This window comes from Anopheles ziemanni, chromosome 2 (genome assembly GCF_943734765.1).
Source record: "Anopheles ziemanni chromosome 2, idAnoZiCoDA_A2_x.2, whole genome shotgun sequence".
Taxonomy (NCBI): domain Eukaryota; kingdom Metazoa; phylum Arthropoda; class Insecta; order Diptera; family Culicidae; genus Anopheles; species Anopheles ziemanni.
Genome location: NC_080705.1, coordinates 36621523 through 36647110, shown reverse-complemented (window position 1 = coordinate 36647110; position 25588 = coordinate 36621523). Strand labels below are relative to the sequence as shown.

The window sequence follows — 25588 nt, the reverse complement described above, 5'->3', positions numbered from 1 at the left end:
AACCTTTTTTTTCTGCCTCCAAATTCGATCTGTAAGTTCTTCTTTCTGGCCGGGAAAGTTAGTTCCAAACCAAGAAATCAAAATAACAACATCGGAAACAAAAAAAAACAACACGCCGTAACGACAGTGACACGAAGGAGCAGAATTGGGAATCGAACGAGTCACGAAAACAAACGTTCGGTTAAGCCCCTGCCTGTGGTTTGTCTTGTTTCTTGTCCCTCCTGGGGTATCCTTCCTACCACCATCGTAAATCGTTTTGCCCAGCATGGGCTATGGAATATATATGATCAGTGGTTGTTGTTTTTGTTGGTTGCTTTCCTAGCCACGAAAGTAAAAGGTTAATTTTGGTTTGCATTTTTCCTTATACTTTAAACTCGATGCCTCCCGATGGGTTTCTCCCGTTCGGAGCTTGCGGCAGAGTGTCACTGATTCGAACCTCCAAAGGACCTTTGGCATTTTCAAACAACACACGTTAAACTTGTTTGCCTCTTCCTCTGGTCAGGGTGCTCTTGAGCCACCCGCTGACGATTCCGAATGGTCTTTATCTGCTCTATCTATCGGCCCACTCTGAGTGCGTGTGGTTCGAGTTGTGTTTTTCGTACGCGGTCGTACGTGGGGAGAGGGGAGGGCGTTTGGTGTAATGTGATAACGCATGCGTCGACCCCATTACGAAACGAGCTCTTCTCAAATACCAAACCGACCCGGTGATGATTGATTTGAATCCGAACCGAGCGCTATGTAGTAGGTCTTACATTAAAGGTGGTTGGCTCTCGAGGCAACTACCGTGCGATCGATCAAAATCGTGTCCCGACGATTAACCAACCTACACCCGCCGCGAGGAGGACATAAGCACATTCTTCTTCTTCTTCTTGGCGTAACGACCTCTTGGTCATGCCTGCCCGTTAAGGGCTTACGAGACTTGTTTATCTGTTGTACGTAGATAGTCAGTCCTCTCGTACAGGAGAGGGTCCGGTCTCGGTTGGGATTCGAACCCACGCCGTCATGGGCCGATTTTCGGCTGTCGCGGACCCCCAAGCACATTAGAGTTGTGTAATTCGGATTCAGAATCATGATTCTGAATGATTCTTGGCATTTTATACGGGCTCTAGACTACAGCGTGACGTCCCGCTTCAATCGCGCCGGCAAAGCGCAACAGAGGTAAGGGAATATGGGGAAATATATAGATTACACTGGGGCGCACACTCAGTCTAAAAATTTTGTTGAATTTACGCATTAAAAAAGTAGACAAATTGCAACGACTTTTCATGTAAAAACGGAAAACGCTACAAAACGAAACGTGGAGCAACTTTCTGTTGAAAGCAAAATAAAGAGTAGCATTACATTTAAATCTAGAACAAGTTTAACAACTGTATCATTTTGAATCAATTGAATCCAAAACATTAAACCATCTACGTTTGATTGTATGTTAAATCATCCAGCGTTATTTAAAGCCAGACGGCGGCAAGTGGTAAAATTACCCGGGTACTTTATGTTGCTGTTGAAGCTTGTTGCAGTATATTAAAACATGTTTTGGGGTTCCGTTAGCAACTTTATCAGAATACGTCATAAAGAGTACGATTCAGCGGTTTGGCCATACCTGGCCACAGAAAATCATGCGCAAAGAGCACCGTAGGAGTTGAACGGGTCAAATATAATTGATATATCCCACACTGCTAACCCTTCTTATCCCTCTCACCTACAACCAATCGAAAAAAAACATTTACAACACTTAAAGGTAGGACTTATTCCAACATTTGAAAGTCCAAACGGAGTAGCATATGCGATACCTCACAGCAACTGAAAAAACATCCTTACACGATTGGTTTTATCGGCTAGGGCTAAAGTTTCGGCCACGGACCGTAAGACCGGCTTACTGGCTGTCGGAATATTTTTTGAAAGTACCCAAACGATGCCACTTTACCATTAAATTTACTCCTTTCAATTAGCTTGGTTAACTTTTTTCTTATCACCGCTGAAAATTTGTCTATTTTGTTAATGCAAACGTACATTATGCATCAAATTAGTTTAGTTACGTATTTTATGCAGCCTAAGTGAGTTTTTCGCATCTACATTGACTTGTTCACTGAGAAAACAAACTAAAACAGACAACGACGATATTTTGTCCATCCATAGAAGGTATACAACTCCCCGTTATCTCCTCCTTGTTGTAGAAGAGCAGTTTGTTTAAGTATCGGCACTCGGCAAATTTGTGGTAAAAATATCAATTAAAACGGAGTTTTATTACTGTATTACATTTGTGAGAGTAGAAATAAGTTGTCTAACGAAAAATCCGGTATTTCGTGGCGAATATTGCTCGACTTCTGCTTCTTCTTTCGCTGTTTCTACATCTGGCATCGTTTAGCGCGATTTGTGCGACGGTTTTTTTTTTTGTATGGAGTTCAGCCGCCTGTCAGGCGACGTCGCGCTCTAGTCTGGAGCTCGTGCCAGAGGTTCATGAATCTTTTGGTGAGAGATTCATGAATCCCAAAAATACATCAACTGATAAAAAGTGATGAGTCCGAATTCATTAAGTTTTCGAAAGATTCATCAACGTTTGAAGATTCGAATCCCATAAGATTCATGAATCCAACTGAATGAATCCATCTTAGGTGAAAGATTCATATGAATGAAATTTTTCCAAGAGAAAAGGCTCAACACTTATTTACATTCGCATAACGATGTGTCCATCAACTGTCGTTCCGTGTCGGAGGATTATCGGTCATGTTTCGACTATTTTTTCTAAACAAGGTAGAATATGTTTTCTTCCACATTGATCACTTGTTGCTTTTAATTTGATAACCCGCCATAATCCCCCTCACGTAGAAACAAACTATCCTTATCTGGTCGGCCGCAAGTTGTTGTTCGTCTAATGAATTGATTGTTTTACATAAATTTGTCTTGCATGTGCATCCCCTGCAACACTCTACATCGCCCACTGGGTGGGTGTCTCTGTGCGAATGTATACATTCTAGTGCGCCTCTCGGTGTTGGTTGTTTTTGTTTGTCCAAGAAAGTTACAATTCAATTTCCCGACCCCCCCCCCCCCCCCCCCCCCCCCCCCCTTATCGCGGTAATTTCCGTTCAATAGTGTAGCGTGTTGATGTTTGTTGCGGTCAAATGGTTGCGGCTACAATGCATTTGCTTATCGCGCCGACTCCTTTTCTCATTAACCCGAGCAGCATCATGTGTGTAATGAAGTGCATAAATCTCTCGCCGGTGCTTTCGTTCGACATATTGTTGACGCAAATGCTGTTCCGCGGAATTGCAGCCTTTTGCCGGGCCAGTGTCCGGTGTCGTCCGGCAGGGAGGGCACGATGGTCACGCGTTGTCCACACGGCGCGATAACGCCAAGGCGGAGTGGGCAAAGGGGTATCAGTTACTTCTACGGGGCACGTTCTCACAGTCAGCATAATGTGAAAAAGTGGCAGGAATGAAAGGAAAAATAACCCTCCAGCAACGTGAACGATAAAGGAAAAGTAAATAACAAGAGTGTGATTTGCAATTCAGCAGAAATGTAGGTTAAGATTAATAAAAATCTATTGTAAAATCTTTTCAAAGGTCACCTCCCCTCGGGTACGTCCGCATAAACACCTTTTCACCCCGTAATGGGCAGGATTAATTCGGTCGGTTTTGTCGGATCGGGCGCCGGGTTGACATTTCTGCTTCTGTGGGCGGTACTCCCCGACCTCGTCCGCGCCGAGGAGTGGAATTCATGAAGCCATTCCTCAATCGCGACCGCAAAAGTTGTGTCTCGGAAAAAGTTCCCCCAGCTCTCCTCTTCATTTCGTGTGGCAAAAGAAAGCTTCCCTCTTTGCCAAGCGCAGCACATTCTACCAGCGACGGCTATAGAACCATCAGGGCAAGGCAAAATAGGGGGCTCTACGAGCAAGGAGGACTCATGTTTCGCCTGCACTCAAACGATTCCAAACCTCGGCCTCCGAGAGTGCACATGCATTGCAAGTCAACCGAACAAGAATGCACTGCTATTCCGAGTTCCCGCGGGGAGGGGGGATAGCGGAGGAAACGGTAGAGGGGAGGGGGTTGCGACGGTGGAGTCAGTTTAAAAAAAAAGTGCATAAGCGTGCTCCTTCACCGTCGTCGTCGGTCGTCGTTGTCGTCGTCGTGTGCAAGCAAGTTGATGCAAGTGCAACGCTGCAGTTACTTGGTTGACCCGGGACAGAAAGCATAGCAGCAGCAGCATATGATGGTGATGGTGCATGTGTTGCTAACAAGTGCTTCTGCTTGTTCCCCACCTTTCCCCCATTCGTATCCTACGCCTGCGGTAAGGGTCTTACTTAATGAATTCTCGGCACATCGAGATACAGGCTGCAATTATCGAAGAAAGCATCAAACGCCGCGCGGCGTTGTGCTGCTAGTGGTGTTGCGATTGCAAAACGTGTGCCCTTTTCCTTTCCGCGCCCCCCCCCCCACCGTCACCAAGCCACTCGGTCGTGCCCTAAACTCGATCGGACAATGGGCTTAGAGGGGGCGAAAGGGAAGGGTGGAGGGTTAAAGTGTAAACAATGCAAAAATTATTAATTTATGCACAAGTTAGAACGTTGCGTTGTTTGCACTTGTGGTAAGAAGGGGGCGGGAATCAACCGGCTGTGCATACACTATCACGCACCGGGAAACCCATCTATCTAGCGGAATGTGTTTCGCAAGAATCCATAACCGTGATTGCAATGGCCCGGCGGTCCTCAGGCGCAGTCGCCTCTTTTCAGGAGGCGTATGCACAGTGGTCTTGTACTGGGTTGCGAGCGGGAGGATTTAGCAACCTTGTACCAATTTAACCAATTTACTTCCAAGGCAACCAATTTATTCATAGCAATAAAATGATACGCTATTTGGAAAAATATGTCGTATTGCTCATTTTGCTACATCATATTTCAATTAAATACAAAACACTTCAGCTTATCCACAACAAATGTCTACATGACATTTGTAGAGTTCCACAGAACCCTAAATAAAACTCTATTCCCTCTAAATCTATTTGCATTGCGCCAGGGTAGAATTACATACCTCCAGGCAACATTCCATTATTTGATTGCAAACTCGCAGAGCTGGCATGTGCTGTTCCAGTGCCGATTTGAAACATTCCACCAACTGATTCAAATGTTCCATTATATGAATCGAAACCCTGTATGCTGTCCTATTGCTCATTCAGTTTACCAATCACTTTTATATAAAAAAAAAGTATGTAATGTGTAAAACTGATATTTAAACAATTTCCTAGCTAAGTGTTGATTTGTACTGCTTTGTTAATCCATAAAACATGTTTCATACTATACGCTGTAATCTAAAGTCCACTTTCCTATTGCTACTAGGAGTCTGCTAGTCGAAATGTTTGCCACTCTTATCAATCTTCTTATTGTTTCGGGCGTAGTTAATAATGATTTCACTTGTACCTCAGCTAATCTAAATTATTTTGAATAGTTATTAAACTCATTCACAGGCAAGCGGGTGGCTTCCGGCTCTGCTTTGCCCGGGGCAGTTTTTATCATCCGTTTTATTTCTACTTTCGTTGTGCGGCTGTTCATTCGAAGTGCACCAGCTTCGAATACACGCATTTTATATTTTTGTACATCTCAATTTTCTATATTCCTTTTTGTATTGAACCAAATTTGGCACAGTATTGGCATCACAGGGAATCTAAAAACAAGCACTGTGACAAGTTTATGAACCATTTTATCGCGATGGCAAGACTGTGTAGGGAGAGTTAACTTGCCTTCTGCATATTGCAGTACTTCACTCGGGGTCCACACTACAGCGCGACGTCCCGTCACCAATCGCGACGTCGCCTGACAGGCGGCCGAACTCCATACAAAAAAAATGTCGCACAAATCGCGCTAGTGTAGAAACAGCGAAAAACGCGACGTCGCGCTAGCTCTTGTCAAATGTCAATTCGAAACGAAAACAAGCCGACAGCTGGAAAAAACATAATCAAACCGAAACACTAACGCTAAAAAAACGAGCAATATTCTCCACGAAACATCGGATTTTTCGTTGTACTACTCATTTCTAGCCTTCACAAATGTAATTCAGTTATCAAACTCCGTTTTAATTGATATATTATTACCAAAGTTTTTTCGGGTGCCAAAACGTAAACAAACTGCTCTTCAACAAGTAGGAGATGATGTGGAAATATATACTTCCTACGGCGGGCCAAAATATCGTCGTTGTTTGTTTAAGTTTGTTTTCTCAGTGAATTTCAAATGTAGAAGCGCCAAACTCACTCAGGGTGCATAAAATACGTAGCTAAACAAATATCATGCATTACTATCTCAAAATTCAATAAACAAATTTAGCCGAGTTTGCGCCCCAATGTGATACATATTTCCACATACTCCCCTACCTCTGTCGCGCTTGGCTTGCGCGATTGTTCTGCCGAAACTGGGCTACTTTTGAAACGGGACGTCGCGCTGCAGTGTGGACCCCGAGTCACGTACTGTGGTTATTGAGACAAATGAGGAAAAAAAATCAAAATTATGCTGCTTGTAATCTCTTGTCTCTTGTAATTGTTAAATCTCGCTGTTTTAGGTTGCTCCCAAGCAAAAATAAAATAAAAAATAAATACCAATTTATTGAACTGAAGAATATTACCCGTAGATCTCCCTCCAACTGGCCCACTGTGCGCAATTGAGAATAGATCTCGAGGTTGTGATATGGTTCCCGTTCCAACGAATATAGGACTGTGGCTGAAGGTTTCTTTACTTAGGTTCGACCTGAAATTGTGACCAACTTTTGCAGCAAGCTGGCCTACAGCTACCATTCGTGCATAGACCAACGGCTCTACGGATAGCGTGTAGGGAACTTTTTTTTTGTTGCATTCGAATGCACTTGCAATGTGCAACACACCTTGCATCCTGCACGGAGGAAAGGTCCGATGCGGTGACACTTTGGTTAAAGCACGAAGCGAAAGCAAGTGCACTTCGGTTAAAGTGTGACCAAGAGCAAAGTGCACGAAAGACTCCGCCAACTTCTCCGCACGTTTGGCAAACAATCCTACCCTCCTCCTGGTGGGGAGGGCAAGAAGAATGGCTTAATGTGCAGTAAATCGTTAGAGTGAACGCAAGCGGCGGTTGTGTGCAGTGGCCGGATCCGGTGCAATTATTGGCCCACACGCAGATCACGGCGGTCTTGGCCACGGTTGATCGACGCGACGTGCTGTGCTTCGCCCAGTTCGATTTGCCTGCAAAGTCAGGCAGACGTTGGCGTGAATTCTCACTGCAGGTCACGCGCCCCCCCTAACCGTCTCGCCACGCCGCATCCCGAGTGTGCATCTTAACGTTCGTTTTCTCCGCTTTTCTTCCCCAATGTCGTGAGTTCCGGTGCACTCGCGCTAACTCGAGATGCAATATTGCAGGCGTGTGTGGCTGCATGTGCGCGTGAATTGTGTGCAGTTTGCATTGCAATAAATGCGCATTAATTATCTCGCCGATGGTGCGTGGCGGCGGGACGCGCGTGTATAGTGAAGCTTGCCTGTTCGGCGGGAGTGTTTGATTTGCACTGCCTGCCCACTGCCCGGCCCAAGGGAGGGAAAACCCGATGCCTTAAATGTCCGAGGTCAGGCAAAACACTTTCAAACATCTCCTTCTTTTTGCAAAGTTTTCATCAACACACCCCCCAAAACGTGGGTTTGGGTGGTTTTGTGTGTTAGCGAAATGTCGTTTCGTTGGTGGCTAGTTAAAAATAGAAATCAATACTATTAACATCGGCATACAAATCGTTTCAAAAATCGTACGTGGGTGGCAATGGACCGACAGGCAGGCGCTTTCTAACGTTTCATTTAAGAATAACGAAGAAAGGTCACCCTTTTGCTTCGACGGTAGAGAAAAGAAACCAAACCTCAAACGTTCATTTAAATCACGCATGAAAAGCATGAAAATGCAATTTCCACCCGACTGCTTCCAGGCGGATCCTTGTGTGTGTGTGTGTGTGTGCGGAGTACGGTGCGGGGTTCGGACCCACTTTGCGACCAGCGCACGACGAGAAACGTCATTAGTGCGTCAGTCCTGCTCGCAATGGGTTATGTATCTTTGGAAAAATTATAATTATCATTTAAATGACTCTCTTTGAAGGAAAACTGCCTATGCATATCACTTCACGAGAGAGGGAGGAATGGTCGGAGAGAAAATTAATTTATGTGGCTTGCATGGCGTGCGTTTGACGAGAAATTAAATTTCTACCTAAAAGCATACATTTCCAATCGGAAAAAATATGATCATTTTTAATAATTTCCCTTCCAATCATGGAATGCATATGCCGCCCCCACGGTTGATGCTAGGGACCGAAACGTGAATAATTATCAATCGATATATATCACACCAACGAGGGTTTACTTTTCCCTGGAATGGATTTGCATGCCATCGGATGGCTTGTTTTGCGGGAAACTATCACCATTCGTTTTAAATTTGCTCATTTCGGAAATATTTTACCTGTTTGGGGTAGTTGAAAATCAGTTTGCATAAACAGGAGCGATGTGATGATGGTCAGTTCGAAATATTATTACCTTACTTCAAATGGGTTAATTTTTAGACCGTTACACACTTGCTTTCAACGTTATCAATTGGAATATTAATTAGCAAACGAGATAAACGTGGGCGTTAAATATGATTATTAAATTTTAGTTTAGAACATGGATCGTTTTACCGATTGGCAATGTAAGTTTTCAGTTGCCCCCACCACCCCTGCATCATCGTATATCTCCCCGATGGCCACCCACTTACACCACGATGCGCCATAAAGGCGTACTGTTGGCTTTGATAATGTTTATCCACATTTTGGTTAGAAAAAGCGTCCTGTTTCGGCGAAAATTGACCCAATATCGGACGGCACTGCATAATCCTGTGCGTTCTAGTGCGTTCTAGGGAATCCATGAATGTTGCACATTATTCACTATTTAGCTCCCTCAGCGGTTGGATGTTAATAAGCCAGTGTTTTGTGGTGTTTTAATTACTTTCGAAGTGCGAGTTCGTGGTTAGTTTATTGTGGTTAGTACATGTAAATGCACTAACGCGTCCGGACGGACGCACACAGGATGTTTTACCTGGAGCTCATATTTATTATCATCATCATGCTGTACGGCCCGTCGTGGAAATTCATTACCACTAATTTTGTCGAACCCTTTTTTCTCTCTCTCTTCAGGTAAACTCCAAGGCACCACCACCCAGGATTGTTAATTGACCGCCGTCATCACGGTTACGTACCACGAACGAGAGGGACAGAAAGAGAGAACGGGAAAGTGTTGTGAAGTCAAGCATTATCCTGTGGATCATCGTGCTTTTTTCATCGACTCATCGCCTTCGTCCCATGAAACAGTCGGGATAATCTTATCGATAAGATCACGCGGCCGATAAACCCCCCCGCGGGGTGCATGATATAAAAGGGATCCACACGGTAATGGATCCGGTTTCAATTAGTAGACGGAAACAATAGAGGAGGGCTGGGCTCCCACCACCCACCACCACTAGGAGCACCAAACCGCCTGCATCTTATTACACCTGTGAGATAGGAGAAAACGAGGAATTGTATCTGTGATATTGTGATGAAATGTTCAAAGTGCGTTATACTACACGCGCGACCTGCACTGTGTTGTGATGCGTTTGCGTCCGACGTTGGTTCGGTTCCGAGCTGGCAGGAGCTGCCGGTAGACAGGAAGTAACATCAGGTTTCGTACGTTGTTGACCAAAAAAAAACGGGCCGGTGGTAGAACTTAGAAACATATGGAAACGTAGAATTCGGCGACGCGTGGTCGAAAAGAGTTAACGTCCTCGCGGAAGACGACGTTGCTGTGGCTTTGTCAGTGAAAATAGTTTTGTAGGGTAAAGGAAAGTGAGCAAGCAGTGCGCATAAGTAGCTAGGAAAGGAAAGTCCGTCGCACCACCGTTCCATCGAGAGAATCCCAAACCTCGCTATGCCCGATGAGGTGGTGTACCAGGTGTTCAACTATGTGGAGGACAGCTTCATCAATGTCCCCGTCGGTGGTCCGGAGGATACGTGCGAGCACCTCTGCCGGTGGATCTGTCAGCGGTTGAAGATCAAACCGCTGGTCTTCTCGCTCGTCGGCCTGCGGATCCACGGGGAGAGATGGTTTCTGGCCGGGTGCACCCGGCCGTCGCCGGAAAAGAAGTACGACTTCCGGGTGCGGTTCAAGGTAAGTTTGTGGATAACTTCTGATCTTTTACGATGTTCTAACGATACGGGGAAAAAAAGAAATTCACTTAACTACAGTCAATAGTGGATTAGAGAATCCTTTGCTTGTAACGATATATAATGGATTTGTTGGACTTTTGGGAGTTTCTTAGTAGGAATTTACTTAACCCCTTCACAGTCTAGGCAAGTTGAGAAAATGGCTTAAAAAATTGTCACACTGTTTTTTTGTGTTTTTCTATAGTTTTTGATCTAGAAACGAAGAAAAAATGATATTTTCCGAAAAATTTTAGGAATTTTTTTATTAAATGATGGTCAGTTTGCATATACATTATTTGTTAATGTGATCAGCAATAAACTACCGATAATAAGCAAAACTTTGGTTCAATTGCGTCGATTAGTGTTAAATATGTGCATACAAGTTTACAAACACGTAAGAACGTGTTTTCAAAGCAGGTACACTCGAAATAAACGACGCGCATCGAAAGTAGAAACAAAACGTGCGACAAAAACCTGCCCGAGCCAGGCTCGGACAAATCAGTACAAATTCCTTCCGCCCGAGCCTGGCTCTGGGTGAAGGGGTTAATTTCAAATCCTTTATGATATCTAATCTCTGTGAAGGGGTTAATTTTAAATCCTTTATGATATCTAATCTCTTCAACATAAAATTACTTTGCGGAAGGAGTTAATTCCTGTTAAACTACGTAATATTGTCAAAAAGAACAAAACATGAACACGTTATATCTGTGATTTATCAAATATAGCTCTGTGTATAGCAGAATTTAAGGGCCATATTGGCAAGGCAATTTGTGCATTCAATTTGCACAATGAACAAGCTACAGAAGCAAACTTAAAAGACTGCATTTTGTGAATGTTTCATTTAGTTCTGATAGAAAAACCAATTCTCGTTTAGATGTATGCTCTATTTTGCGACCGACTGTATAATTTAACGACCCAATTTGTGTCGCTTCAGGAAAAAGATATTTTGATACGACGATTTGATGTTTGATTCCATGCAGTAACTATATGTTTCTGTTACTTCAATAATACATAATTAACTATTACTTTACCGGCTATACACGGGACACTAAATGAATCATCAAAAATATGAACAATTGGTATTTCATTTAGTATCACAGGCACAATAAGCATAAGGTTCAGAAGGTGACTTAGAGAGTCACACCAAACAAACTAATATCAGTTTAAAGTGTAAACAAAACTATACACATTTTTAAAATGTTCGTTCAAACTTAAGTAACAGGGTACGTGTTGCATTTTTATAGTAAATTTGTACAAATTGTTTCTCATCTTTGCGTACCAATATTCAGAAAAATTAGGAAGCACTGAAAAGGTTATGTGTGTTGGGTTATTGCGTAGATTGAATGTTTGTGCGTAAAGATGAGACATAATTTGTTTAAATTTACATTAATTCATTTTTATGTAAAATGATTTTGCTTATTTTACCAGCAAAGGTAGTGCAATTTAACGCCTATCCGTTTGTTGTTACAGTTTCATCATCACTAAATATTATCACATGTTTTCTATTGACGTCACAACCGGTTTCCTGGTAAATCGTTGCCTCCCGGCGTCAATCTCGCATAACATCTTCTTGTAAACTGCTGAAATGTGTTATCTTCTGTGGTTGATATTGTTTTTCACTGCTCGGGGTAACATTTCTCCATTGTTTGCCCAGACACTACCCGAGATTAGGTCCTGCAGGATCAGGCAGCGGGTGTTTAATGATAATGCAAAATATGTGTACACAACACGCGAGAAGCACTTGGCGTGGTGAAATTGATGCTAACAATGCACAACATGAAGTCGGCGTATCTACAAACCCCTTGTAAAACGTTTTACTATCCGGAGATAATTCATCTTCCGCGGTTACCACCTCCGCTCTGTTTGTCGTGTATTGTTGATTGGGCTAAAAAGGCACGTTCCAAGCGGGTGTGTGATGCTGCTAGTAGACGCAAGGGAGGTTTACTTAAAGACGAAGATGTTTGGCGTCTCGGTAAACAGTACATTAATGTGCTAATGCGCAAAAAAGGCCTTTTTAGAGAAGCAGAGGGCCCAAAGAGTAGTTTGTTGTTGCTTATTAGAATTCTTTCTTTTGTCATAACCGTCCCGTTAGGTTCCCGATCTGTCCACCCTAAAGACGTTAGACCAGGAGTTGTTCAACTACTACTACAACCAGCTACGGTACGATCTGCTGCACAACCGCATTCCGGAGATCGACTATCAAAAGTACAAGAACAAGATCCTCGGGTACGTCGTGAACGACATGTACCGGAAGATGATCGAGGATGAGAAGATCGGCCTGAATGAGCTGAAGCGCGACTTCGAGAAGTATATTCCGCGCAAGATCAACAAGCAGCACTCGGTGTGCTTCTTCAATTTTGCTGAAAAGCGAATCTTCCAGTCGCTTAGCTCCCTCCAGCAGAAGGACCATGATGTCAAGTAAGTAGCACCCCGCTCGATGAACGACGAAAGTCAAAAATAGAGCCAAACACCTTTTATGTTTGTTTGTTCGCTGGAGTAGTCCCTATTTTTGGGTGCGACATTAATAGGCTATTTTTACTCGCATTTTATTCGCAGCTACGTCAAAAACGTTTACATCAACGACATCGACAACATTGCGCCGGGCTACCTGTACGAGGAGTACGCGGCGGAAATACAGTACCCGCGGGGCGAGTTCAGCTCACGCACCGGCAAGTGTCCGGTGAAGCTACGGTTTCAACCGTACGGCAGCACCGCGGCATCACGCGACAACACCACCAAGTACGGCTCGACCGGTGGCGGGCTGGAGCGGATGCTGGAGGCGGATGATGCCACGGCCACACCGGGACTGAAGGTGTTCTACTCCTGCAAGGTACTACTCCATACGTTGCTACATTAACCTTTGGAAGCCGAATTAACCTGTTGTTACACGCACCCAACCTTCCTTCTTCCTCCACACAGTGGCAGCATGTGACGAACATCGATGAAATACTCACCATCCTGGTGGAAAAGCTTACGGTCAAGCTTGCGCTGGAAGACCAGACCGACCCGTACTGCATAGACTTTCGCGATCAGACTGAATTGCATTCTTTTGTAACCTGTTTAGCCGGCTATTATCGGCAAGTATTGACGCGCGGACGGATGTCAGTAACGCGGTTCTAAATTCTTCCTTTTCGCTTGGACAATCCCTATCCTTCACAGATTAATGTGCAAATGGACTGTGTATTTATGCCAAGGTTATCTTTCCTCGCCAATGCTGGACTGGCTGAAAGACCACAAGTGCCATGGGCCTATCGGGTGAGTTGAACACATTCCTAGAGAGATATTACTTGACAAAGATGATGAAGTACAGTATAACATCGATAAAACATACCCTGGGTCGTCGGGACCGGTCGGTTTCCGGATGATCAAAATTCCACGGATAATCGAAACTGCATGTCAATGTACGTCACATATACACGTGTATAGTGCAAGAGTAAAGTTGAGAAGGAAAGTCTATTAACAAAAATATGTGTTTTTTAATAATTTCTTGTTTCTACAATGTTGAAATTTAGTAAGCTAACTAGACTAAACGCTCTAAAAACAATAATTTAAATTCATCTAAAAAGCTCAGCAAAGTTATGAAACTGTCAGTTTTGAACTTACGGATAATCCGCCCGCCAGTTAATCGATGGCCGTCTGTAACTGTTTCTATGTTAGTAAACACTTTAAGCTTCCAGAAATTTCGCAAAATTCTTGTCCAGATCCCTAACTTGGATCACTATAGTCCTGATGTTCCAGTTCAAAAAGACAAACCCCATAGGTTCTACATTCCTCCTACACGATTCGGAGTGCGTTCCCGGAAGTCGCTGTAAATCGTAAGGTTTTACAATCGCGAGAACCATGGACCTGAAAATCTCGTTCACTTTATTCATTCATCAAATCTTTCATTCAAATGCAATGCCTCGTAAAGATCTCGGAACGGAGGAGAGATGTCAGTAGCACTTTGCACGCACCTTATCAATCAAATGGGGAGTTGGTTAGAAGGTTAGCAAAGCACCATTTCCTGGAACCGTGGTGTTTCGTCAACCACCAGACTGGTACATCCACCCCAAATATCAAGTTCCTTTGACTCGCCTTGCGAACGGTTAAATTGCAAATCGATGCCCCAACAACATAAACGGTATCGGATGGAGCATCCTATGATAGATGATGTGGTTTTTGTAGGGAATTCTGAACTGAATTTTTGAACACCTGTTCCCCCGTTATCGCTACGCTAACTGGCGTAACCGTTTTCGGGAAAATTTGGGGCGAATTTTGGGGGAAAATCAAGAACATTTCACTCAAGCGAGAGAGCTCCGAAGGATTTTCTAGGAATCATTTGATCGGCCGTGTTTGTGGCCACTAGCAAGGATTAAACAGTTTCATCCTTTTTCGCGTTTCGCGTTTTTCCGGGGAAAAGTGTTTTGATAGCCACCATTTTTCTGATCTCTGTTGTTGCTTTCGTTCGCAGCGGAAAGTATTCCACCGACAAGATTCGGCAAAAAAATAGTAGTTGCGGCGCATGCATCATACGCCAATGCGAGAAGCACTACGATACGTACTACGTCGATATGCTGGAAGGCGCGTAAGTACAAGAACATTCAAATTGGGAACCGAAGGCCATCAAGATACGGCATCTTATCGATATGAAAGGTTCCGCAGTTTCGTAGATAGTACCCTAATTGGTATGAAATTGCTTACGTTCCAATTATACCTTTTTTTTCTACTCGTGTCCTAGTGGCCAGATAAAAACGTACAAGATGATCTACTCCGACGATCAATGGCACGTGCAGCGCGAGAAGGAGAAAGCCGTGGAGCATTACAACCAGCTAGCGGAAGCGCTGAAGAGTCTCAATCCGGAGATAACGTCTGTCTATCGATTGCCACCGTCGGACAACGACAACGCTCCGAACCTGCTGCTCTGCCGCCCCACACAAAAGTCTTCGCCGAAGCGGGTGCTTGGCGGTGGCACCCAAGAGCTAGGTCTAATGAAACGGGCCGGCATTATCAACGCCGCCAAGGAGTTGGTTGTCAATCGAAGTAAGAAAATCGAAGCCTCTGTGTTGAATACAAGTTTCGTGTACTTAGTTGCCATTATCTCTCTCTAGATGCGTCGGAGGATGAAAGCGATGGGTTTACGAAGCGTACGCGGGCAGATTTCCTCCTACCGAATAACAGCAAGATGGAGGTAACACTGAAGTTGCTGAAGAACGACCGAGAAGGGGAGTATTTGAAGGTAAGTCTGCACACGTCGTACATTATCCACGCGACCACAAGTTCTTACTTTAATGGCTCCCTCCCGACAGGACTTTCTTCAAATGGCTGGCCAGTGGGCGACAATTGACTCGATCGACATCATCAAACTGTACGGCATGACGCTTTGCAAACCCATCACGATGGTCCTCGAGTATCCACGGTTCGGTCGGTTGGATGAGTTTTTGCGAATGCGAAGAAATATCCCGGCGGTGGCACTGATCGAAGTTGGCCATTCGCTCGCCCGTGCCCTCTACTATTTGCAGAAGCATGGCATCATCCACGGGCACATTCGCTGCTCGACGATGCAGGTTATCAACTACGACGCCAGCGGACACCGGATATTGGCGAAACTCGGCGACCCGGGCATGAATGGGCAGCGGCGGCTTACGAAGGAGGACCTGCTGTGGATACCGTATGAGTATCAGGATCTGAGTGAGCATAGCGTGGCCAAGCTGCGGCACGATCCGGCCTCGGACGCGTGGAGCTGCACCTCGGCGCTGTGGGAAATCTTTAGTCGCGGCCGGAAGATGCACGTGCACAAGCCAGCCCAGTTTTTACCCTCGAGGAAGTGGCGGGATACGATGGTGCCGGAGCTGAAGGAATCGAAACAAATCTACGAGTGCTTGAACTACGGGTGGCACGCAGATCCGGACAAGCGACTCGCACCGCAGACGATCGTCGGTTTATTGGTTCATGCACGTACGTAGAAAAATACAGAACGTATGAGGTCTAAAATGAGGCCACCATATAATTCGTATTTGGGTTTTCAAATCGGTTTGAAAATGTTGTGATGTTGTTCAAATTTTTAGGACAAATGGAAGGCAGCTACTGTACCGTGGAGAATGGGTACGTCAATGGACACTCGAACGGGACGTTGCTCAATGAGACGAACCTCAACAGCAGCATTATTTCAATGGAAACCAGTGAGTATGACAATAACAAAAACCCCTGTTTTGTTCTGGAAATGACAATTTTAATTCACTGATAACCATTTTTAAACATTGGTAGTATCTTTATTGCAGTGCACATAAAGTTTCTTAACGCTGTTTCTTCATACTCGGCAAGCTTTGTTTGAATTCAAGCATGAGCAGGAATTTTACTGCCAACCCTACTCCGGATCTTTTCTATCAACTCGCACTTTACACAGAAGGTGGTCACTTTTCAATCTATTACACTCAGTTTGGTTTAATCTGGACATTTTCTCTCGAAATAGCAGTTAGCTTTTCTCTATGTTTTCTGCACGCTGTTAATTTGTAAAACGCGTTGTGGTGGTTTTATTTGCAATTAAATTGAATAATGATATCGACGATAATGTGACACATGGCATTTGTTTAGATTTTTATAGATTTGTTTAGATTTGAAAGATGCAAGAGTGCAAAAATATGTTGATCAAGCGTAGTATGCTGCGGTTGCATTTTGCTCCTATGGACGGAATTGGATTAGAAAACAAAAAACAAATATGTTCAATTAGCAATGAGTATAACTCTTTATCTCACCTTTTCAGCGCACACAGCTTCTACACTGGTGAGGTCACGTACGGAATACACATCGTCGTCTTACGTGAGCAACTTGAGCGAAAGTGAACTGCACAGTAATACGTCGAGTGGAGGCAGCAGTTCGCATCCGCTGCTTTCCAACCACGCCAACTGCTTCAGCGGAGATTCCTTCCGCGAGCGAACGTTCTACGACTGTCCAGACTACATACAGCACGGTAACGCTCGGATAGTCTTCCACAATACGCTCGGCGAGGGCCACTACGGACGGGTGTACCGGGGCACGCTGGAGAAGAACAATGACTCGTTTGAGGTGGCACTGAAAACGATTCAGGACGATAGGCCCGACCGATCCGATCTGAAGCGTGTACGGGATGACTTCCGCCGGGAGGTAGACATCATGAAGGGCTTACGGCATAAGAACATTGTGCGCTTTATTATGTTTATCGAGGAGCTCGATAAGTTGGTCGTGGTGATGGAGTACGTGCCGAAGGGATCACTGCTGTCCTACCTTGGCTATCAGCGGCCGACCCTCGAGGAGAAAGATCTACTTCAGATGGCACGGGACATCGCAAATGTAAGTGTTGCTGCATTATGTGCGAAATTTTTCAACGCCACCACCACCGATCTGTGACGATTCTCTTTTCTCTCTTCGCTTAGGGCATGCAATACCTTTTCGAGAAGAAAATAGTTCACCGCGACCTGGCGGCTCGTAACATCCTGGTAGGCGATGACTGTGTAAAGATATCGGACTTTGGGCTGGCGCAGGTCACCGAAGGTAGCAACTACTACGTGGCACGACATACGCGCGATCTTCCGATCAAATGGTACGCGCCGGAAACGCTCGAAACTCAAAAGTATTCCTTCCAATCGGACGTCTGGTCGTTCGGGGTAACCTTGTACGAGATGTTCACGTTCGGTGAAACACCGTACTCGAATGTGGACGTACAGAGCGGCGAGCAGTTGTATCAACTGCTGCAGAGGGAGAAGAAGATGTAAGTAAATGAGCCTTTGGAGCTTCCCTTTTGCCGGAAACGGTCACTTATTTTCATCTTCGTTATAGATTACAACTCCCGGGTGACCTTTCGTACGTGTATGATAAAGTGATGGCACCCTGCTTTATGCGGAACCCACACGAACGAATAAGTTTCAGCGAACTACTGGACCAGCTGGATGAAATGTTGAACGAGTATGGTGAACTGATGCAATAGTGTAAAAATACGAAAAACTAAAATCCGGCTAAAAGCCTAGCTTTAAAAGCTGACTGATGAAAGACGTTGGATTGATCGAAGGAAGGTAATGATCAAAGCTACCGGTTCACCATGTGTTAAAAGGGTTGTGCGTGAACGTTAGTAAAACTTCAAGAAACATGTTAAATTGAGATGGTCACACGAGAGCTGTCGTGTAAACTAAATGATCTTACTAGACTTTGCACTAAATCTATTATGCACACTTACTGAAAAAAGCAAGGCCACACACCTTCGAGTTTTGTCAATTTGGTGGACACATTTTAAACAAACAAAAAAAACGAGACGAAATACTACTATGGATATATGAGCCTGTACAATTAAAAAAAAACAATGGAAACTTATACTTAATGAATGACGTTTTAGCCGTTCCTCCGTCTTACGCACTCTGTGTACATGGATATTATGTAAACGAATCTTGATGGATGTGTTATATTTTTTAAAAGCAAGCAAATACTCGTCCCCTTCCACGTTCAAGGGGAAACCATCGGTTTCGTTATGCTCTTTAGCGGTATAAATGATATAAACAACGAACAAAAACAAATCGAATAGGAAAAAAATGGAACAATTGTGTATGGCGAACGTGTGTATCGTAACACATTAGAAATTAACCTGTACCTTAACAAACAAAAACAAACTACAATGGAAGACACTTGACGGACTCAAAGAAGTTGTAAAATTAGAAAACTTACTTAAAAATCCTACTGATTGGAATGAAATGTATGTGCCGTGAATATGTTTACATATAGATGTGGCTTATTAGTGAAATTTGTCAAAAGAAACACTTACACGAACAAAACAAACTATACCTATAACTAGTGGATATTAGTTAATCGAACGATTTAAAAAGAAATGTGCCGTCTAGCCCTTAACAACACCCGTTGGCCCGTTCGTTTCGGTCACCTCTTCCCGAATTGGATGCACTGAGAAGTCTACGAACAAAGATTGGATTAAATTGAACAAACTTATACACCGCCCACAAATTATAGTAACGTGCTGGGTATTGTATTAACTGAATCATTGAAATAGTGTTTAAGAAAGCGCTACAAAGATCGCTCACTTTCGGTAGTTAAAAGGAAACGACGACCAAGTGCGCATGTTTGGCTTAGAAAGGATGTTATTTTCTTTCTTCTGCTCAGTTTTTCTAGAGACTGCACTGCACCTCCATCTTGTCCTTGTTTCCCCTTATGCGCCAAACGATGAATGTGATCGAAAGGAACAAACCAGCGAGAAATTTAACATAAAACGACCACATAACTGATACTGGTTTGAACGAACAACAAAAAAGAGAAAGTCTGAAGCAGTAGTTCAAGCATACACCAGTACGCAGTATTTTTTTTATTGGTTTTTTCAAACAAACCTTCGTCGGCTTGTGTCGTGACGAATTTCGGGTTTCGGAGTTATTGCATCTCTGCATGTTTGCTCCCAGTCACTTGAGTAGAGTAGTCGAACGAACAAGCAAAGAAATGATATACTGAAAAAGGAACAAAAAAGAACACACACACACATATTAAATGAACATAGATCAATTTCTCAAAGTGCCACTTAAAAGATGAAACCCGAAGACATAAGGGAAAACGTAGAACGAAATTTTAGAACAACGATCACACACACAAAGAGAAAAAAAACAACAGAAACGTAAAAAATAAACCCAGAAATGTGAGAAAATTTAAAAGACGTTCAAAAACCATAAATAGCCAGCAAAAAATGTGAAAGCAGCTTTAGCTTCTTAACAGAGTCCACGATGGTTTCATGAACACAACACAACTAGTAAGGAATAAAAAAAAAGAGAGACAAAAGCGAAAACAAAGTGTTAAACAGAGTCCGCCCATGGTCGGATGTAATGGAAGAAACGAGATTGAACGAGGACTAGAAAATGAAACAAAAATCTAGAACAATTATTACACAACAGCGAAAAAACAAACAAATTATGTTTATGTGTAGGATGCATGGTGGAGATTCTATGATGAACAAACTATTGACCAAGGCGAGCCTTTACCGAACGTGGGGAGGCTTTGTACTTTTTTCCATTAAGAAATTAAACGTTGATAGTGTTAAACGGTTAGGATTAGGAGTTGCTTACGGCAAACACAAAAATACACTCACAATACACATAGACACACACCCGCCCCATATCTAGTGTCTCTGGATAACCAGAGGCTGGAGAATTTGGGAAGTACAGCAGAAGACAGTCAATGTTTTAAAAGGTTTCCCGATGAGATAAGGATTTGGATGAGCATAGATGGCTCCTATTTACGAGTTAGTGGTTCGGTTCCATCCTATAAGACATGTGTGTGTGTGTGTGTGTGTGGGCCAGCATCATCGCGAGGAACGTTAGCAGCGAAGCGCGTGCATCATCGCTTAGTCATCTTAGGTGTTAAGAAGGTGTACATCGTGGCCGAAAGCTGCGCGGTGTGTGATTACTGACCAGCTTCTGTGTCGGATAGCGGATAGTAGAGACGGTAGAGAGATGCATTCATATTACTATTATTAATTTCCTTTTATACAATCGAACGCATAGGTTAACTCAAAATACTACTGCATATTGCTTTTGCTATGACGGTAAAGGGAAGGGAGAGAGAAATATTTTGGGTAAAAGAGTAAATGAGGCCCCGGCCGCCATGTTTTCGATCGTGGCTACACCTCTTGCGGACGTTTAAACTGAATGTATGCAATTGGTAATACATTAATTCGTTAAATTCAACCTACGAGTATTTGCACCGTAGTTTGTACCGTTAATGTCGGCTACGCAATCAACCTACAGGTGCGGTATGAGGGGGGCCCACGGGCCCCCCTTATTTCTCAAAACTATAACAAACTCTCTTTTTCGGTAGACCTAGCGCAGTCCGCTCGCTGCGCTCGCTGCGGGCGCGCCGCCGTTTCCAACTCATTTCTTCGACTAAACTCATTGTTTCATGCTGTCCATCATGTGTGGTATAGTTTACTTACTAGTAACTTAACATGTAAAAGTATATTAACCCGCATTCAACCTCCACTGCGTGATTAGTTTAAACCGTTATGGTCTTTAAAGCGAACCGTTAGCGTTCAAAAATTCGAAACGAATGCATGTGTCGCGCTTTGCATAGCTTCAGGCGCTAAATGTGAACCAGCAGGAAGAGGAGAATCTAGCCCGGGGCCTCATTTACTCTTTTACCATATTTTGTTATTGTTTGAGCCATGCGAACAAGTTTCATGTGTAGAGGACGGAACACGAGGGCTGAAGATATCGAATTTACATTGTAACATTTTCTACCGCATTGGTTTCTGCTACTGCCGCAATGGTTGTGTTTGCGCCTTACTGAGTAGTTGCGCCGTGACTTATAGATAGACGAGAGGAAAAACAAAGCTGAAAACAAATGGTTGACCTAAGTATAGTTTAGAGGAAAATGCTAAATGGATCGAATGAATAGACCGGTGGGGGTGGTGTGAGTGAGCTTAGCTGACGATCGAGAAGTGATGGAACGTGTTTGACAACGCGAACCGCCGGGACGCAATGTATTTGGTGCAAGAATGTAACATTGATCGCAATCCTGTTACAAAACGATATAGTGTGGGCCTTCAATTAGTTGCTGTAGATAGAGATTTTAGTTGACTACTGTTTGGGTTGCTTAAGTTTTTCTTTTTGTTTTGGGTAGATAACAGATTTTTTATCAGTCATCAAATAGGCGCAGGAAGAGCCGATATGATATCACGGAACGGTAGGAACAAATATAGAATTCCCAAGAATTTATGGTACAATATAATGTCCTACAACGAGTGTAATGTAGTTTTGTTTAAAAAAATATATGGAGGACGACATTTGACCTGCTGTGGGCCCAATAACACTATATTGGGCAGGCTAACATAACATGCTGGAAAAGTTAGCGGCGCCTGTTCTTCTGACGGGATCCTTCACGTACTGCTGTAACAAAATGTGATTTTGTGATGAGAAAAAAAAAACGAGAAACATGATCGGTGCAAGGCGAAGGTGGTCATCTGAGAATGTGTGTAGTGCGCCGGGTGAGTAAAGTGTGAGAATATTTTTCACATCCTCGCGCACTTGTTGTTTATTTTGGAAAAAATAGATGGATTTATGATATACATATGAATGGAAGAGATTAGATCAATTGTCATTTTTTAATGTAATGTTCCGTGAACCTGAGAATGTGCAACAGAAGGAAAAGTTAAACCTTCATAAACCTACATCCCCCACACAACACACACATATAGACACGGCAATGCAAGGACATAATTTTACCTATGCGAAAACGGTTACTCTTCCTCGTACGATTGAGTATAACTTGATGTTTACATTGGTGTTTACAGTGACCTAAAATGAAGAAAATAAAGATTACACAAAAAACTACACGGGTTGATTTATTAAGTTTTAAAAAAGTTATTAGTTTATTAGAATTTCTTCTCCCCACCTCGCCGTGTTTTCCATTCGGTACCACCAAGCTACCCTATTATCGTTTAAATTTTTGAACATTTTCGTTGAACTTTTGAACTTTGAACTTTTCAACAAATAAATTTAGGTTTTTTGTACTGTTAGTTAATTTATTTAACCCCTTCACAGTTTTGCCCGACCCTGACTCGGGCAAGCGGATGGAATTTGTACTACTTTGCCCGAGTTTTTTGTCGCATGTTTTGTTTCTACTTTCGTTGCGCGTCGTTTATTTCGAGTGCATCTGCTGCGAAAACAAGTTCTTATGTGTTTGTAAACGTTTATTCATATATTTGACACTAATCGGTGCATTTGAACCAAATGTTTGCTTATTATCGGTAAATTACTAAAATATAGCACATATGCGCTCATTTAATCAATATAATCTGGCCATCATTTAATCAATATAATCATAAAATTTTTAGGACAACATAAATTGTTTCTTCGGATTTAGACCACAAACTATACAAACATGTTGAAAAAAACAGTGTGACAATTTCTTGAGCCATTTTCTTGCAGGGTTAATAAAGGAGTCTTGTTCTTCTTTTCTGGCCCGCTCACAGTTGAGCACATCGTGCTGACATGGCGTGGTCACCAATCGTTTTCCAGGTAGCTCGGTCCATGGCTGCAGCCCTGCAACCCCGCTCGCATCCGATGTCTCGCAGGTTCTGCTCCACTTGATCCATCCACCGAGTTCGCTGAGCTCCTCGTCGTCTCGTGACGGGCAGGTCGCATGTGAGCATCTTCTTGGTGGGGCATGAGTCCGGCATCCTCATGACATGCCCCAATCAACGAATCCTGCCGGCCTTCGCCACCGTCAGGAGGTCCGACTCGCCAAACAGCTCAGCTAACTCGTGGTTCATCCTTCTCCTCAACACGCCCTGCTCACACACGCCGCCAAAGATAGACCGGAGCACGCGCCTCTCGAAGACTGCGAGGGCGTTGGCGTCCTCCGTGAGCAAAGTCCAGGATTCTTGCCTCTCCTCTACTATCTCAAGTTCTCTACTACCTCAAGTTCGTCGCCGTCCACTGATACACTGCCGCCCAGCCTGGCTCTGTCACTGTCAGAGCCTCCGACGAGCAGGTACTTTGTTTTCGTCGCATTGATCATCAATCCAATCCTTGCGGCCTCGCGTTTCAGTCGGGTGTACGCCTCACACACTGTCCTTGTGTTCCGCCCGATGATGTCGATGTCATCCGCGAAGCCGAGGAATTGGAGAGAGTGTGTGAAAATCGTGCCACGGATGTCGAAGCCCGCGCTTCTCATGACACCTTCCAGAGCGATGTTCAATAGAAGGCAGGAGAGTCCATCACCTTGCCTCAGACCCCGGTAAGATTCGAACGGATCCGACACCATGTTCGAGATCCTCACCTTACGCAGCACCCCCCCAATTGTGGCCTCTAGCAGCCGCACCAGCTTCTCGGGGAAGCTGTGCTGCCGCATGGTCTTCCATAGCTCCTTCCTGTCTATGGTATCGCCGCCTTGAAGTCGAGGTGGTGCGTCGGGATCTGGTGCTCTCGGCACTTCTAGAGATCTGTCGTTAAGATCTGGTCGGTGGTGAAATTGCCTCCAACAAACCCAGCTTGGTAGCTTCTGACGAAATCTGTAGCAAGGGGCGCGAATCTGCAGAAGAGTATCTGGGATAGGATTTTGTAGGCGGCTTTGAGGACAGTGATGGTTCGAAAGTTGGCACAGTCCATTCTGTCACCCTTTTTGTACACTGGATGGATGACACCCAGCTTCCAGTCCTCCGGTATCCTTTCCTGCTCCCAGATTTTCATAATTAGTTTGTGCATACTGACGGCAAGCTCTACCGAACCCATCTTGAATAGTTATGGTGGGAGCACATCGTCATCTACCTCCTGGCTAATGTGCTGCTCGATTCTGCCTGCGCCGCTGCTGGACTCCCCTAATTCCGCTTCGTTCAGGTGTCCGTTGAAGTAGCACTTCCACCTTTCGATCACCTCTCGCTCGTCCGTAAGAAAGTTGCCCTCCTCGTCTCGACATATTGCGTCGTTTGGCGTTTAGCCGCCTCGTGTCATCTTCAACATCCTATAGCACTGGCGAGTTTCCCGTGACTGAGTTAGCTGCTCCATCAGTTGTTCATCCGACTTCTCGAAGCGAAGAAGCGCTTCTTGCTCTCGAAGAGCCGGGTTTGCTGTGTCCTCAGTCGTTTGTAGTGTTCCACGTTCTGACGGGTTTCGCGCTGCAGCATTCGGGCGCGCACTCTTTCTTCTGGTTACGTGGCTTATGGTTCAGTGTCTGCTCGGCTGTGCTGCTGATGACTCGTTACACCATACGCCAGTGGTCGCGTAGCCCTCGGCAACACCAGGTGTTCGCAGCCGATCCGTGTTTAGGCGTGGGGTAGGCCGGTGACGCAGTGTGTTGACAGCGCAAAGGAGTCAAGCATTGTAAATATTTCAGCTATTTTGCATGCAAAGTAAACGAGTTATTGCCGTATTGAACAGCGTGAACAAGTCCGATAAGAATTGCGATTTATTTTTCGTAAGTAGCACTAACATTTTCTTACGGGCCGGACTTTGCTGACCCCTGAACTAGATGTTGATCTTCGGTGTTCCAAGATCAATCTTCTTATTTCACTTGAGCTTGAGTATGGATCTCTGGGTCTTAAGTAATTTTAAGAGATAATAGTTGAATGTTTTTTTCACGATGCTTATTACATTTAAAAAGCATGAAATCTCTAGAAGATTGCGTTTCTAAGTTGCGAAGTGTACTTTCAATTACTCCTCCGTAGAAAACAAATGTTACCCTTAAAACAATTATAATCGTCTTCGAGTTTCAGTATAGTAGACAAATTTATTGTTTATTGTAAAACAAATTATTTTATAAATAAAATTAATAAATATATATATATGTATATATATTCTTTCGTTAACCTCCGATGCGGGACCGTTCTCATCCTCTACCGCTTCCTCTCTAGGTTTTTTTACTCCTGCTAAACCAGCTGACCCGCCGGCCCGGTGAGGTGTTCTGGAAAT

At 44.0% G+C, this 25588-nt stretch overlaps 1 protein-coding gene across 1 annotated transcript; it reads left to right on the top strand.

Annotated features, from left to right (window-relative positions):
• The first annotated feature begins 9841 nt into the window (after positions 1-9841).
• Positions 9842-20260, top strand: LOC131282480 (tyrosine-protein kinase hopscotch). Its single transcript, XM_058311960.1, has 13 exons — positions 9842-10155; positions 12283-12608; positions 12747-13020; positions 13110-13267; positions 13350-13445; positions 14641-14754; positions 14908-15209; positions 15278-15405; positions 15476-16124; positions 16235-16348; positions 16939-17495; positions 17579-17913; positions 17982-20260. Exons 1-13 carry the CDS (start codon positions 9916-9918, stop codon positions 18127-18129), a joined length of 3441 nt encoding a protein of 1146 aa, XP_058167943.1. The 5' UTR covers positions 9842-9915; the 3' UTR covers positions 18130-20260.
• Positions 20261-25588: the final 5328 nt, after the last annotated feature.

Bases quoted from the DNA above. Each gene is read 5' to 3' on its own strand.
- LOC131282480 (XM_058311960.1), top strand. From the start codon at position 9,916: ATGCCCGATGAGGTGGTGTACCAGGTGTTCAACTATGTGGAGGACAGC. The intron at 13,446-14,640 runs GTGAGTTGAACA...TTTCGTTCGCAG, and splicing joins AAGTGCCATGGGCCTATCGG to CGGAAAGTATTCCACCGACA. The intron at 15,210-15,277 runs GTAAGAAAATCG...ATCTCTCTCTAG, and splicing joins GGAGTTGGTTGTCAATCGAA to ATGCGTCGGAGGATGAAAGC.